The 15,041-nt window shown below is 38.0% G+C and overlaps 1 protein-coding gene across 1 annotated transcript; it reads right to left on the reverse strand.

The window, feature by feature from the left end:
• Positions 1-891: 891 nt before the first annotated feature.
• LOC123968337 (protein NDRG1-A-like) lies at positions 892-5,636 on the reverse strand. Its single transcript, XM_046045039.1, has 12 exons — positions 5,583-5,636; positions 4,847-4,952; positions 4,233-4,353; positions 4,046-4,108; positions 3,835-3,895; positions 3,237-3,323; positions 2,940-2,996; positions 2,635-2,801; positions 2,229-2,328; positions 2,085-2,120; positions 1,930-1,981; positions 892-1,517 (listed from the first exon to the last, which is right to left on the reverse strand). The coding sequence occupies exons 1-12, from the start codon at positions 5,631-5,633 to the stop codon at positions 1,285-1,287; spliced, it is 1,134 nt and encodes a 377-aa protein (XP_045900995.1). The 5' UTR covers positions 5,634-5,636; the 3' UTR covers positions 892-1,284.
• Between the last annotated feature and the right edge of the window lie 9,405 nt (positions 5,637-15,041).

Here is a 15,041-nt window from a genome sequence, read left to right on the forward strand (position 1 = left end):
CCTTCATTTCTAAGAACAAGAATAGACTGTCGAGTTTCAGATGAAAGTTCTGTTTTTCTGGCCATTTTGAGCGTTTAATTGACCCCACAAATGTGATGCTCCAGAAACTCAATCTGCTCAAAGGAAGGTCAGTTTTGTAGCTTCTGTAACGACCTAAACTGTTTTCAGATATGTGAACATGATTGCACAAGGGTTTTCTAATCATCAATTAGCCTTCTGAGCCAATGAGCAAACACATTGTACCATTAGAACACTGGAGTGATAGTTGCTGGAAATGGGCCTCTATACACCTATGTAGATATTGCACCAAAAACCAGACATTTGCAGCTAGAATAGTCATTTACCACATTAGCAATGTATAGAGTGTATTTCTTCAAAGTTAAGACTAGTTTAAAGTTATCTTCATTGAAAAGTACAGTGCTTTTCCTTCAAAAATAAGGACATTTCAATGTGACCCCAAACTTTTGAACGGTAGTGTATGTATTTTTATTTATACGTAGATTATTTACAGTAAAATGTTTATCACTGAATGTACAAGATATACTTACACGTAATCATCTGTTTTAATGATCTAATTAAAAAATTCCCAAAGTTGAAAATATTTTGCAAACTAAAATGTATGTCCATAACACATTCCTGCAGTTAATAGCATGCAGCTGCCACAGTTGCACATGATCAATTCACATTCCTACAGTCATGAACATTCCATTTTTACACTTTGAAATACTTTATCTTTACATCTTAATCATACCTTATACATTATACAATTATACATGAGTACATACCTGAGTTTTACATAAACACATAATAGCTTAAGTGCTCTTGAAATGTATATTATGATAAATATCAGAGAATATCAGTGTCAGATGAGAGAAAGGGAGACGAAAACAAAAGAAAGTAGTAAGAGACATGGACAGGGAGAAAAAACACATAGTAAAGACGGATACAGAGGTAGAGACATACAGTAACAGTTCAGGGCAGGGTACAGAGAGGTGAGGAAACAAAGAGCAGTTGGATGAAGAGACTATGAAGAATGCCAAGGAGAAGACACACACAAGGATTGTTAAATTGATGAAAGAATAAGGAGAGTTAGAGAGGATACAGAAGGATAGAGCAAAGTCACATGGATGTATGACCTGGATCAGCTAGACATAGTGCAGATGAAAGGGCATGGCAGACTGATGAATGAAAGAGACAGAAAGTTAAAGAGGAGGGAAGCTATCTGGGTGGATATAATGAGGTATGATTTGATTTAAGTGCATTGGATTTAGGGCAGAGTGCACTCTAGCATGCCACCTGAGTGGACTTTGAGGTGAGCTGGTCCATTTTACTGCTGGAAATACTCTCCATAGTGACATCAGTGTGCGAGCGCCCACGCTTCTCCTCTGTGCCATGCGAGTGCGCTCGGCCGCGCTGCAACTCGTTGGTGTGTGCGCGGTTCCGAGAGCCATCGAAGGACGAGATGCTGGAGCTGGAGGTTGTCCGTGAGCGAAGTCTGGTCATGCTGGAACTGGACACTGAAGAAAGAGGAGAGACAGGTTTGTTTTACTTTGCGTCGGCCTCCAGTGGTCACTAGAGTTTATTCTGGATTTTACAGTGTTTCATGTTAATATTTTTTTTTTATTTCACTTACATAAATCAACGCATAGCACAATATCGATTCAACCTACATTAAATCCACTTACTGTAATAAGTGCCTTTATCATTTTCTGTTATAAACACCCATGTGCTGTTACAATAACCCTCATATTTACAGGAAGTGATGTTTAACCGTAGGTTTTGTTTTTCAAAATATACAGAGGAAGATTTGTTTAGCTGCCATGACTTAATAAGGAGTGACACTTTCAGAGAAATTTGAGGAGAAAACTTTCAGTCCAGATCTGAGATGTAATAGTTAAGATATTTTAGGAATAAATAATAGTGACTCACAGTATCCCATGCCTTGGATAAAATATTTGAGGGCTTCAATCACTTTGGCTGGCTGTGGAGAGAAAGATAAAAGTATTAAATACATTCCCAGCCAATCAGGAGTGCATATTGTACATTATTGCCAGCGGTTTAGCCAATGAAATGTCACAGCCTACCTGATCCACCTGAGGAAGTCCTCCACAGTCCGCCATCTGGAAGAGCAATCAATTATTATTAGCATCAAATATTATATGGAAATATCTATTTAAAAAGAAACATTTAGTTGTTTGCATTTTTGTGTCAGTCAGTCGTTCGGTTACCTTGAGCAGTGTGGTCTTTGTGGGGTTGAGTTTAGAGTTGCATTCGACCACGGCCTCCACAGCTGGGGAATTATCTCCTACAACCAGCAGTGTGGAGCACCTGTAAACCAACAGACAGGCAGGTGAAATTGGCCGAAATACTAAGACGAATAGTAAGGATTGACCGAGCCTGATGAGTGAGTAGTCATGAGCAGCTTAAGGTCCGAGGCTCCAGGTAAGTTCAGCTGTCTTAATTACAAAACGACCACAGTGATTGAATTAGCGTTCTAATTACATTTCAGCTTTTACAAACAATACAATTTCTACCATGAATAAGGACCATTATAATACATAAAAAACATCACACTATTCATTTTCAAGACCCTTTCAAGATATACCCTCTTTAAAGGTCAATGGTTGTACTAACTTGAGGGTCCTGGCATTGATGGTTCCTCCAGGAACAGGCCTCTCCACCTCCAGAACAGTGCGGTTGTTGTAGGAGCGGAAAAACTGACTGACGTTGGACTGGTTCATCGTTGCTGTGATGTGGTGACGGTACGTAGCTATGAGGTCATGGTTGGTCTGGATCTCATCCTGGAAAATCAGTTTGAAGGTAAGACAGAGATATTCTTGTATTCTACAGTATGGAAGACACACTTGATATTTGACTGATCACTTTTATTGGTATGGTAAATGAAGCCAATCATTGTTGAGGAAGCCTGAAAAACTTACCTTTCCAAACAAGTGTGTGATGATTGTGTCCGGTAGAGTGTGGGTCCATTCAGTAATCTATAACACACACAAAACATATACACAATTACATGCAGCTACATTCAGAAAATAGCCTATAATGTATTTACATTACAGACACTCTCACTACTCTTTTTGTGGTAAAACAGGGACAAATGCTATATCACTATCAATCAATACAGGTGGTTATATATACTGAAAGGAAAACAAAATTTGAAATATTTTTTGATCTTATTCAGTTTAAATGGTGGGAGATCAACACACACACGTGCTGCTGACCTTGTTTGCAACACTATCTATTATTCCTTCAGCGCAGGGGTTGATGTTGATCAAAACCAATCCGTCCACCAGTTCAGGGTGATTCAGCTACAAATCACACACACGCACACGCGCGCGCACACACACACACACATGCACAAGAGCAGTTAGTGATATGACTTCAACATTGCATTTACACTTATTACCATGTTTTTTGAATGTTCTCTCATTTCTTTCTTTGTTACAAGTATGCGTGTGTTTACAACATATTGTCATGTTACTCTTTTTTCTGCAGCCAAAGATTGTGCTCAGTTTTTCTGTTCCCTATCTAGAGATTTTATGGACTACATGGCTGCTGCTAGAGACTACAAAGACTAAAGTTTATCCGTGATTGTTGTATATGAATGTGTAATTGTATCTTGTGTAGCTTTGTATAGAAAAGCTCTGATCCATAACTCTGACATATCTGGTTTACAAATGCCAGTGAACCACAACCAAGTGAAGATCTGTGCTGAAAAAAGTGCTTATATAAACTTTATATTTTTCAAAGTAGGTGACAAATTATGTTCTCTCTCTGTCTCAAGTTCAAATGCGATTTAGAAATGAGATTTGAACTCACAGCGAATCTAGCCAGGATGTAGGCTCCTGCTCCAACTCCCAGTCCAATCACAGTACGCAACCTGCGGAGTACACAGCCAGAAGGTCAAAAATGAGATAAACCCTAGTATCCCGTGTGATTATGTGTGTTGAAAATAGCCTAACATTTAATGAAAGGACAACATGTGTTTGTTAAGTATCGGATTAACTGAGGAGTTTCAGGTCTGTCTTACCCAAAGTGTTTGAGGACAGCGGGCAGTGCTTCAGAGAGCTGGTCCATGGAAGGGTAGGCAAACCTGAGGGATCAGAAGTCAACGTATGCATCAGCAGATGTGGGATTCATTCACTTATAACTATCTAACTAACTCATATTAACAAATGGTATATTTATAGTGAGAGTAATAAATGCACTGTACTGACGCAGTAGGCAGAGTTTTGGCTCCTTCATGTTGTCCCGGGGCTTCCACATGACAAACAGGCAAATGTCTGGTGATTTCATGCATGTCCTCGTGGTTGAACAGTGAGTCAAAACAGGATTTATCTATAAGAAGAAAGAAATTATAATAAGTCATTTCCTGTTTTATTTTGTAAGAGTCCTTCCTCATGTGTCTTTTTTTTGTCGTTTTTTTTTTTCCCGTCTTCGTGTCAGCAGTTCAGCCCGTTCTCAGTGTTTTGCTGTTTCCTTAGAGGTTCTGCCTTATTTGTTGGACTTCTTGGATTTTATATAGGCAGGCCCTTCTGTTCAGTTCTCTGTTTCAGTTTCTTCTCTCACTTTCATGTTTTCATTCATGTATTCCAATAAACGTACATGCTGTAAACTCTTCTCCTGGTATTGGGTCCATTGTTATGTTGCACGTTTCAGCCAGCCGTAACACTGATATATGCTAATCTTAACTTGGATATCAGGGTCTTTATACAACTTATGCTCTATTTTATATTTTGTTTGATTGGTTTTAATACAGGTATCTTCAATATCTATTTGCAGGATATATACATAACTCTGTGCTATTGTGGGGCTAAGATTTGGGACTTACGGTTCAGTCCAACATCGTGAAATGTCAGGATGACAGGCCGGTGTGCCCGTGGAGTTCCTGTCATGATGCAGTGGACATTCCCATACGGAGTCTCTACGTGCTCCTCCTAAAACAAACACACTGATTCAGTCACACTTTCAGATAATCAATACATGCTGCTGTTTGTGTGATTGGCTGAAGATATACCTTTGACAAATACAATATTTTGTGGGTTTTTTTTGAAGATTGGAGCAGTGTTTAAAAGCAGGGTGGCGCTGTATATCTCTTTGCTTTTGCACGAATATGTAATGAAGAGGATAATTGATTGCTGATTTAGCACCAAATCAGACGTATCAAGTCACTATAAACCATACCTCAGTCTCAGTTTTGCAATTTTGGTGTCAAACTTATTTTATATCATAAACTACCTTTTCTTGTCAACAAATGAAATTGATAGTCAAGATACAATTGTTTTGATTTGACATTTTTTAAATGCAGAACACTAAACTATATACTGAACAAAAGTTTTTTTAAGGCCATTTTAATAGTGTTTCTTTATATGTTTTAATGTGAACTGAAACCAGATACTGATGTTTATAATATTACACCCAACTGACTCTGGGCTGTACATGTAGCCATACATAAACCCTGGTGATATTGAAGTTAAAAGTCATTTAAGTTTGCACAAGGATTAGGTACAGCTGTAATAGTGAATCTAACCTCAAGATTAGCTTAAGCTTTGTGATAAGATACTCACAGTGATTTGGGGCTCAAAGACAGAGTCACACTCGTTGTCCTCCAGGACCATGGCTGCTGATACAGAGAAGACCACAACAGAAAAAAGATGTGCACTAGATGCAGAACAAATGTCCTGTGTGTATCTTTGAATCTTAATTTCCTTTTAAATTTTAAAGCAAATTAATTTGTATTTCAGGACACTGCCAGTCCTGCAGTAAGAAACAACCCGAGAGCAACAGTGCTTTATGTGTGTGACAGACTATTTGTTTGAGCTGGTTTATATATCCTCCCGACACTGATCTGTCTCTAAGCCCTAACTCCAAAATGGCTCACACATGGCCAACTGACCCCTTCCTGTTTTAATCTGACCTCAGGCTGCTGCATTCCCACAGAGACAACGCTGGATTTCTACAGGGAATTAACCTGAAAATCTACTCTGAAAAAGCATCTTAAGCAAAATATCCAGATGTAATGAATCACAATTATATCATTTCCCTTCTGGATTACTCGAGTTATGCTTATTAAATTTGTTTCTAGACATTTATTAAATTCAGATTTTTCTTTCAGCCTTAAATCATGTGTTTCTGTGTCTCATGCAGAACAACTGAAATGTATTCAAACCAATCATAAATTTCAGCTTGATTGGTAGGAATTGAAGTTAAAATCACAAGTAGCTTGTTACTTTTTGCTGTTATCGTCAGGGAAATAACAAGACCTTCAGCCAAGCCATGATCAGGTCAGCTGTCTAATCTCAGTATGCCATCTGCTCCTCACAGTGAAACACTCACCTCCCTGCAGTTCAGTGACCTTGGCCCTCCTGCTAATTTTGTATTAACTTAAGTTCATTTAGATAGCTGCTCTGATCTCTTGGTATGTCATGTTGCTCTTTTTACAGCATTACAGATCAAATGAACTCAGATATTTCAAAAGTAAAGACTTAAGCTTCAAGACATCATTAAAAAAGTTCATTAGGTTGAAACATTGTTCAAATTTTATTTTAAAAGCACTTTTTAAAAATGGACCCGTGCATAAGCAAGCTAATGTCATTACTGATTCATCATACAACTTCCGAACTGGTTCTTGAAATAGCTGTCATTCTTCAATGTGAATAATTGTCTGATTGTAGCATTTAATTTCATAGCTGACAACCAAAAACTATTTGGTGATTGTTTTTGTATATTTCTCAGGGTTTAAAATTGTATTTTGTTTACAAATTCCAACAAAGTAAAAAAATTGGCAGAAATGGAGGTCATGTGGACCTTTCATAGCAGTTTAAGGATTTCTGATTAAACCTTTCGAGGACATCCAGTTATCACTTCTCTGGGTGTAGCAATTCTTCAGAAGTTATAGAAAGTTAATAAAAGTTAATGAAGAAAAAATAAATAGATTTTCAGATACAAAGGGCTATAGACCAGATGTTTAATGGCACTGCAATACACTTTGGTGGCAATCTTTCAGTTCTATATATCTGTACAGATATATTAAAAGAGTGCGGTGCTTTTAAAGTGTGTATGATTAGACACACATCTGCAAAGTGCATCCTCCAAGGTAATGTTATTACTCTTAAATGAAATTGTGTTTCCCTCATGATGGCAAAAGGTCAAAGTTTTATGGATTAGCTGCAGAAAATCAGGGTGGGTAAATTAATGAGTGCTCTCCTCTCAGTCACGTAGCCCTGAGCAAAACACTGAACCCTCAACACCGTGATGACTGCATGTACAACAGTAATTGTCACTGGCATACGGGTTATTCCCCAGATTGATGCAATAGAGGTCTGGCAGGTGGATTACACTGCAGACAGTAACAGCTGGCTGAACGGAAACACAGCAGACCTCGCACCTTCTTTAAGACATAATGCCAGCACTGTCTTGAACACAAATACACACAGCTAGATGAGAGCTGCGTGCAGCAGCTTTAATCCATTTAGTGGTGGCTGAACAGGAGAGGTCAGCAGATGGGTCTTACTCTGCCTCACGTCAGTCTGAAGCCATTTTAACATCACACTAACCCTTTCTAAGCTTTGGCCTGCTATTCTACTTCACCATTCACTGCTGTCCTATACTTTGTGCCACATGTTGTGTGATCAATGTATCACCTATTGTACAGAGATATTTGACAATGCCAAAAACACAAACCTTTTTCTTGCTTTTATAGTGTGTTAGAGAGTTAGTGACGCCATTAATACTAAAACACCAGGATAGAAATACATGTCTAATACAACAACAATTTATTGAACAAAACATGATTCTTATACCTCTAAACATTTCGTCCCATATTTAGTATTTCTGCAGCTGGAATTTTTCCTGCTGTTTGCCTGTTGTTTTGATTTAAGACAGACTGTCACTTGATCCAATAGCACAGTGAGCTTGTAAAACAGATTACGAGAAACACATTCAACCATGCACAATGACCTTGCCCCGTTGATGCCAAACCAACATTTCGGTTAGTTTATGGAGTCATATTTTGATATGAATAACTCCTCAGTCGGTGAGATGCATTTAAGCAGTTGTTAAGGGTCAAGGTTAAGTTACACTAGTTCAAACTTCAAAGAATAAATTCATAAAAAATGAAGAGCAGATAATAACACTTAAAATAAAGTTATAAAGGCCTTCATCCCAGCTGACATTTTGAATTGTCATAGTACCAAAAGTACAAGTATTACTAATAGCATTAATGACAGTTCTGTTCAATTCAAGTGTGGTATTTTAACATTTCCATTTTGGGTGCTACGACTTCATCAATTTCTGAGGGGAAACCCTACATGCAATAATTGCAAGAAAGAACCTAATTCCCCACTCAACCTGCCTTGTATGAAATTATGTTAAGAAGTAATATTGATTGAATTAGGCTTAAGAAACAATTTTGATTCAATAATAAATACTGACGTATTGAGAAAGAAATGTAGCTTGTTTACAATATCATACTTGACATATTCATTTATTTATTAAATATAATTTAACTTTTGTCCTTTCATGAACCGACTTGAAATGGAATCACAATCATCTTTAAATTTAATTTAAAACACCACATTTGTGTTTCAAAAGAAATTCTTGTAAACTGAGTCGTGATGAAAACACACATATGTTCTGTTGTTCACCTTCTGGATAGAAACAAGCACCTCTAGAGGATGTAGTGTACATTTGCTATCATGAGTACATGAGATAAAAAGTTTTTGCTCCATTAACTGATTTTTGGGAGATATACTAAAATCTGAAATAATGTATAATTGTTACATCATATTGTACAACACTCAATTTGCGGCACAAAGATTATTTTTATTTAAAAAATAACAAGTGAGAAAAGCAAACAGCTCTGTTTAAATCTGACCCGCTCCCTGTCATGCTGATGCCGCAAATTCCCTCCATCAACTGTTACGCTGGTTTTTCAAGAGAGAAAGAGAGACCCACACCTGTCAGAACCCGCTTCTGTATGGCTGGTTTATATTAGGACTGCAAGATTATCATATAGGCCATGCCCAATTCTTGATTTTATAATTGGGATTGAAATTTCGACTTAATAGAACTACTATTGAGCTGGACATTAATGGACATTAAAAATCACCTACTGGCTGTCCATTTTATTGAAATAATTTGACATGTCACTTAGGATAATTAAGCCTACATTAGATATCCCCCCCAAAACTCGCAAATGATGCAAAATGCATGGATATTTTTTTATGGGTATTCAAATCTAGTATATTACTTAAAGTAAATATTTACAAACTTTAGTCATAAATTAGCAATTTGAAGCAGCAATTAATCTAAAAAGTTACTGCTGCTTCCAACCAGTAAAGACAATCTAGAACAAACCTTTCATTTGTAGTGGGGGTGGGGGAAAATCGAAAAAGCATTTTTCCAGGTCAATACTGCATCGATACACAGACGCCAATTATCGATCTTTTATTATTTAAATTGCACATCAGACACTTTCAGGCCACTAGAAATCTCAACAGGACCATATAGTGAACTGAAAAAGTGATATGAACAAACAGAGAATTTATCTATAAGTTTTACTTTGGGGACCTAATTTGAAGTTGGAAAAAAGGTAATAAATTGCAATATATCTCAATATATTTAAAGTCGCAGTAAAATCGAATCGCAACACAAGTATCGTGATAATATCGTATCGTGGGGCCTCTGGTGATTCCCACCTGTAATTTGTAGATAGTCAGATTCCAGTGTCACCCAAGCTTTGTGTCATTTCCAAGTAGAGTCCACTAGATGGAGTTCCATGCATGAAGAAGGTCAGGATGTCATAATACTGCTTTGTTTTTTACCTGACAAACAGAGTTTTTTTTAAAATGACTATTATTTACTATAATTGTTTTGTGTGTTTGTTGATGTATTTTATTTCTGCTATGTGCGTGCGCACACACACACACACACACACACACACAAACTGTTACAGCTGACAAAACTATGCATATTCTTGGTAAATGTGAAATCTGAGTTTAATCCTCATGTTGATTTATCCTTTCACATAGTTTGAATTTGACATATAATAGAGCATTGAATATATTCAACAGGATATTTAAGGAGCTCATTTGGATTTGTCTTGATATCCCATGTGGACGTGTCTCTTCTGAAACAGAAGGGATGGACGGTGAGATGGAAAGTGAGTTTTGAGAGTCAGAATTCTCAGCATATGGTGCAGTGATCGTCGAGTTAAAAGTATTGATATGTAAACTAATAGCCTATAGCACCTGCTGCACATATGCACCCAGCATGCATATACGTTTATAATGTAGCTGGCATAGCAACGTTTTAATGTCATGCTGTCAGTTGGTTGTCATGGTAACTCTGTAGTCTGCAGGTGAACGTCCTGCTTATCAACTCTCAGCTTTCAAAACTTTCTAATTATACACACAGCAGCTGCTGCCGCTTACCACATGCTTGACTGCGTGTGTGTGTGTGTGTGTGTGTTAGTATGTATGTGTAGGATTTTTCTCTGAACCTCGCTCTGTGATTGTGTGTATGTGGATGTGTGTGAGTTCTCCTGTTAGTATGTTTCTGAGGGTGTGTGCATGTTAATGTGCTAAAACACACCGGCCCTTTCTACAGTTCCTTGTATAGATTAGCTATAAGGGTACAGCACGTAGCGGCATTGTCATGACCTATAAAAGGAGATTTCAGTACACTCTTTACACTGAAAGTTTGGTTCCTGAAAACAGTTATTATTATGAAAACAATTAAATTGTACTTATGAAACAATATCTAGCCTACAAGTTTATGGTTGTGTTTACGTGTTTCAAACAAAGAGTGATACTTTCCTGTTTTATTTGAAATAGTTTCAGAAGCCTGAAAATGTAACTCTATCCAGTTATAAACAAGTGAAAAAAGCAAAGATTAAGGAAACATTTGATTTATATAAATAAGTAAATTTGTGTAGGATAAATGTTGTTTTCTGCGTTCCTATCTTGGCAATCTTCTTGCAACCCTTCAAATTCATTTTGCTACCTCTTGAGGGTCCTGGCCCCTTGGTTGGGAAGCACTGCAATAAGTTATCATATACCTCTTTGCACTGTATTACATGTTATCATATTCACCAGAACTCCAACAAGTTGTAGCTAGCGCAGTCAAGTGTAAACTGATATCTCGTGGATAACCCTGACACACATAATCATTTGTTTCCTCAAGTAATCTAGATGATCTTGAAATCAGCATGGCTTAAAACAGGAAGCCCCCTGAGCTATCATTTGATCCAACACAGAGCATACTGGTGTTTCTCCACCATCCACTCCTGGCCAATGAGGGGTTTGGATTTCAGCATGGTGTTGCACCAGCTGCTGCATCACTTCACCTAAACACAGGTATAAACCTGAAATCTGACATTTTAGATGTCATTAACATTTACCCGTGTGTGCGAAACGGAAATGGCAGCTTATAGCTTAAAAAGAAATGACCCTTGGGAGAATCTATGCTTCCTTTTCATATCTAGTTTCTTCTTATTGCTCTGGGAATTACATAGTATTTCACACTGCTGCATGAGTAGTAAGCCTGAGGGACAGAATTACAAACTAGACCAGGGGAGGGGACACACTGTGTAATTAAATATATCAACATGATAAATCAGTGTAAATGTTGAGCTCGCCTGCACTCCCACTTCAGCCATTCATTAGGAGGGAATGACACAGACCAGACTTATATAGACGTCAGTAGTCAGGAGGTGGATTTATGAAAGATTAACCTAATTTCTTTGCAGATAAACGTGGGCCATTAGCGAGGAATTGCCAGCTGTAATTACCTTGTAACATAAAAGCCACTGCTGTTGGTAGTGTCAGTAGCTTTGTAATCAGTATTATGGCTGTAGTAGTAATTTTAGAAGTAGCAGTAGCAGCAGTTAGCAGTGGTGGAAAGTAACTAACCATATCTACTCAAGTACTGTACCTAAGTACAATTTTGGGCACTTGTGCTATACTTCAGTAATTCCATTTGATCTACTTTATACTTCTTCTCCACTTCATTTCAGAAGAAAACGTAATATTTTTTATACGACGCAAGTACTATAAAAAAGTACAGTTATTTGATAAATGTAGTTACTTTACAGATTCTGATTTTTAATACAAAATATTATCAATTAATAAGATATTATTAATTATTATAGATTAAGCTTCACAACTGTATGTAAAGTAATCAAAATTTGCTCCACCTTTACCAGCTGCAGCACTAACGTGATACGAACATTAATCCAATCCAATAATATAACATACATTATTCTTAAATGGGCCATAATGCATAATGAGTACTTTTTTGTTTTGTACTTTAAGTATATTTTGATGCTAATACTTTTGTGTTTTTACTTGAGTAACATTTTGAATGCAGGACTTTTACTTGTAACAAAGTAAAGTGGTATCATCACTTTTACTTAAGTAAATTATCTGAATGCCTCTTCCACCACAACATTGTTGCTGACACACTGTTCAGTTATGTATTGTCGTTATGTCACTGTAGATAATAGTGGCCAATTATTACTTTTTTAGTGGAGGCTGTGTTTGTATTCATTAGACAGAAAAACAACAGAGTGAGACAAGAATAGTTTCTCAGTCAGATTAGAGCTCTTCTATAAAGGCAACAGGAGGTTTAAATAGCACCAATCATTGCGTAATGCCAAGAATAGTTTACCAAGAACAATCTGGTTTAACAACAACAGGTAAACACAACTTTACTTAAATATATGAGGAATAATTATCTGACAAACAAACAAGTGCAAAACATTGTCACTTTTCAATGTTATAATGTTTTCACTGATATTAATCTATAATTGTACAACCAAACTGTTATTATGATAGGCTGTCTCACTATCAGGTCTCAGCCTTGACAGGGGAACAGTGAATGGTTCTATTTTTATCAGCAATTTCAACACAATACGTCACATTTTAAAATAAAAGACTCCCTCTCACAAATAAATACACATGCACACAGTTTGACAAGATATAAAATGAAGAATGAATTTGGCTTGACTCAGGATCGAGAGATGTAAAGTGCTGTGGTCCCAGCAATTCCCTGGCAAAGTCCTTGTAGCTGTGGGAAAAGGTTTCAATGCTGGAGTCTTTGCAGGTCAGCCTGCTGCTTTCATCAGGCTACAACCAGGCCCCCAGAGTGTCCTTTAGGCTCCTCAAAAAGCACAAGACTGCCAGCTGAGGGGTGACCTACAAGGTGTCAGCTCACATTTCCAGAAACCATTGCAGCAACCATGTTTAGGCCAGTGCACTGCTGTTGGTACCATCAAAACAGATGGTCACACTGGAGCAAAGTGTTCCTTACAAGGATCAGAGTATGTGCATTTGGAGAACAATTACATGGATGTATACACCATGGATGTCCCATGTGTATATTAGAGTATACTTTATTGGAAAGTTATAATGTAACTTAACACATACCCTTAACGCCTATGCTTTGGAAGTTGTAAAAAGCATGTGCTGGACAGAATGTGAATGAGCGATAATTACTTCTGTTACATGTTTAGATGTTGTTTGCAGTCAACGTCTTCATTAAAGGACATCAAGGCAGAGTAGAGTCCTCTCTTTTCCCATCTTTTTCTTCTTCCTTCTGAAGGTCTTCATCTGTCTATCTGTCACAAAAGGTGACGGGTCACTGCAATGAAAATCAGAACCACAGCACAGCTTGAGCTATAAGCAGCAGTCACGATCATGAACATTTTAAGGTAGTGCTTCAGCTAATTTTAGATAGTATGATGTGTTTTTAAAGCTCTGTGCATGGTTGAACAGTGATATTAAACTCTACTCAAGGTGATTGATAGTGAGGTGAGGCCCCAGTTCTGCCTTGTGACTCTCTGGACTCACATGCCCTCACCATAGCCGCGTGCACAAATTGGAAGCAGATCAACTTAAGAGTGAATCCTAAAAACTCACAAACCCAAAGCTGCATGGATTTCTTTTAAGAATGTCTCAATATATGTTGGTTTAGAAAATGTGTCCTGCAATTTTCACTGTTTTTATTAGATTTTTGGATGAACAAATCGTTGCGCTTTGGCAACCATACAGCAGCTTTTCACAGTAGCTTGGCTGCAGGAAAACAACAACAACAACAACAACAACAAACTTGGGACTATTGTCAGTTAAGGGGAAAGTTAATTCCATGAACTGGGACTCAAGGGTTTGACTTCCAATCTGTCTGCTAGCTCAAAGGACTGTCTATTTTTAGTTGGTTCAGGGAGGGGAAGGGGGAGAGAGGGAGAAAAGGAAAACAAGAGAAGGTCCAAACAGACGTGCACAGCAGAAAACTCTCATTAGACCTACAATTTTACAAATTCTTAAATTTATATTTGAGAGAAGCGTGAGCTGAAAACACTAATCTGCATTTATTGTGTTACTGAGCACTCCACTACATGTGAGACCACATATTTCTCTTATAATTATCAGCCTATGGGAAGGGTGAGGAGAGTGGAGGAGGGGGGCAGCACCTCTTCTTTACTCTGGAAAAAGGAGTCAAGTGGATGAAGAGGAGGAGGAGGAGGAGAAGAAGGAGGACGTGAGGCTCGTCTCCTCTCTCTCTAAGAGCATTAACTGTAGAGTGTTCTGGTGGTGACAGGGCTGTCAGGGTCAGATGGCTGCCCAGCCTGATTAGACCAGCTCACAGCAGATCCTCAGCCCGGCACACTGCACTGCAACAGCAAGGTAGAGCCACAATCTGGTACACACACAGTACACCGCAGCGGTTACTGACACGCCAGGAGGGACAGGGAGAGGTGGATAGTTCAGTCTTTTAGTGGGACAGAGCTACAGGTTGTTGCAGAGAGACTTCATTTTCTGCTGCCAGACATTTCAGCTTCTAGTGGCAGAAAAAGACTAAAAGCAGGTGGACTTTGCTGTGGCAAAGAGGCAGAAGACCTGTCTGGGCTTAGTCTGTGGTTGGAGATGACATTGAAGAGCAGGTAAGGACAAACACCAAATTAATAATATCTTTGTTTTGCTGCTGTTACTTCCAGGATCATAATCAAATATTATTTTGGAAGGAGC

The sequence above is a fragment of the Micropterus dolomieu genome, linkage group LG03, assembly GCF_021292245.1.
Source record: "Micropterus dolomieu isolate WLL.071019.BEF.003 ecotype Adirondacks linkage group LG03, ASM2129224v1, whole genome shotgun sequence".
Lineage (NCBI taxonomy): Eukaryota > Metazoa > Chordata > Actinopteri > Centrarchiformes > Centrarchidae > Micropterus > Micropterus dolomieu.

Coding starts and splice junctions, on each gene's coding strand:
- LOC123968337 (XM_046045039.1), bottom strand. CDS start 5,633: ATGGTCCTGGAGGACAACGAGTGTGACTCTGTCTTTGAGCCCCAAATC. Junction 3,324..3,834: donor ACATCCTGGCTAGATTCGCT/GTGAGTTCAAAT, acceptor TGTGATTTGTAG/CTGAATCACCCTGAACTGGT. Junction 2,802..2,939: donor TCACACACTTGTTTGGAAAG/GTAAGTTTTTCA, acceptor CTGATTTTCCAG/GATGAGATCCAGACCAACCA.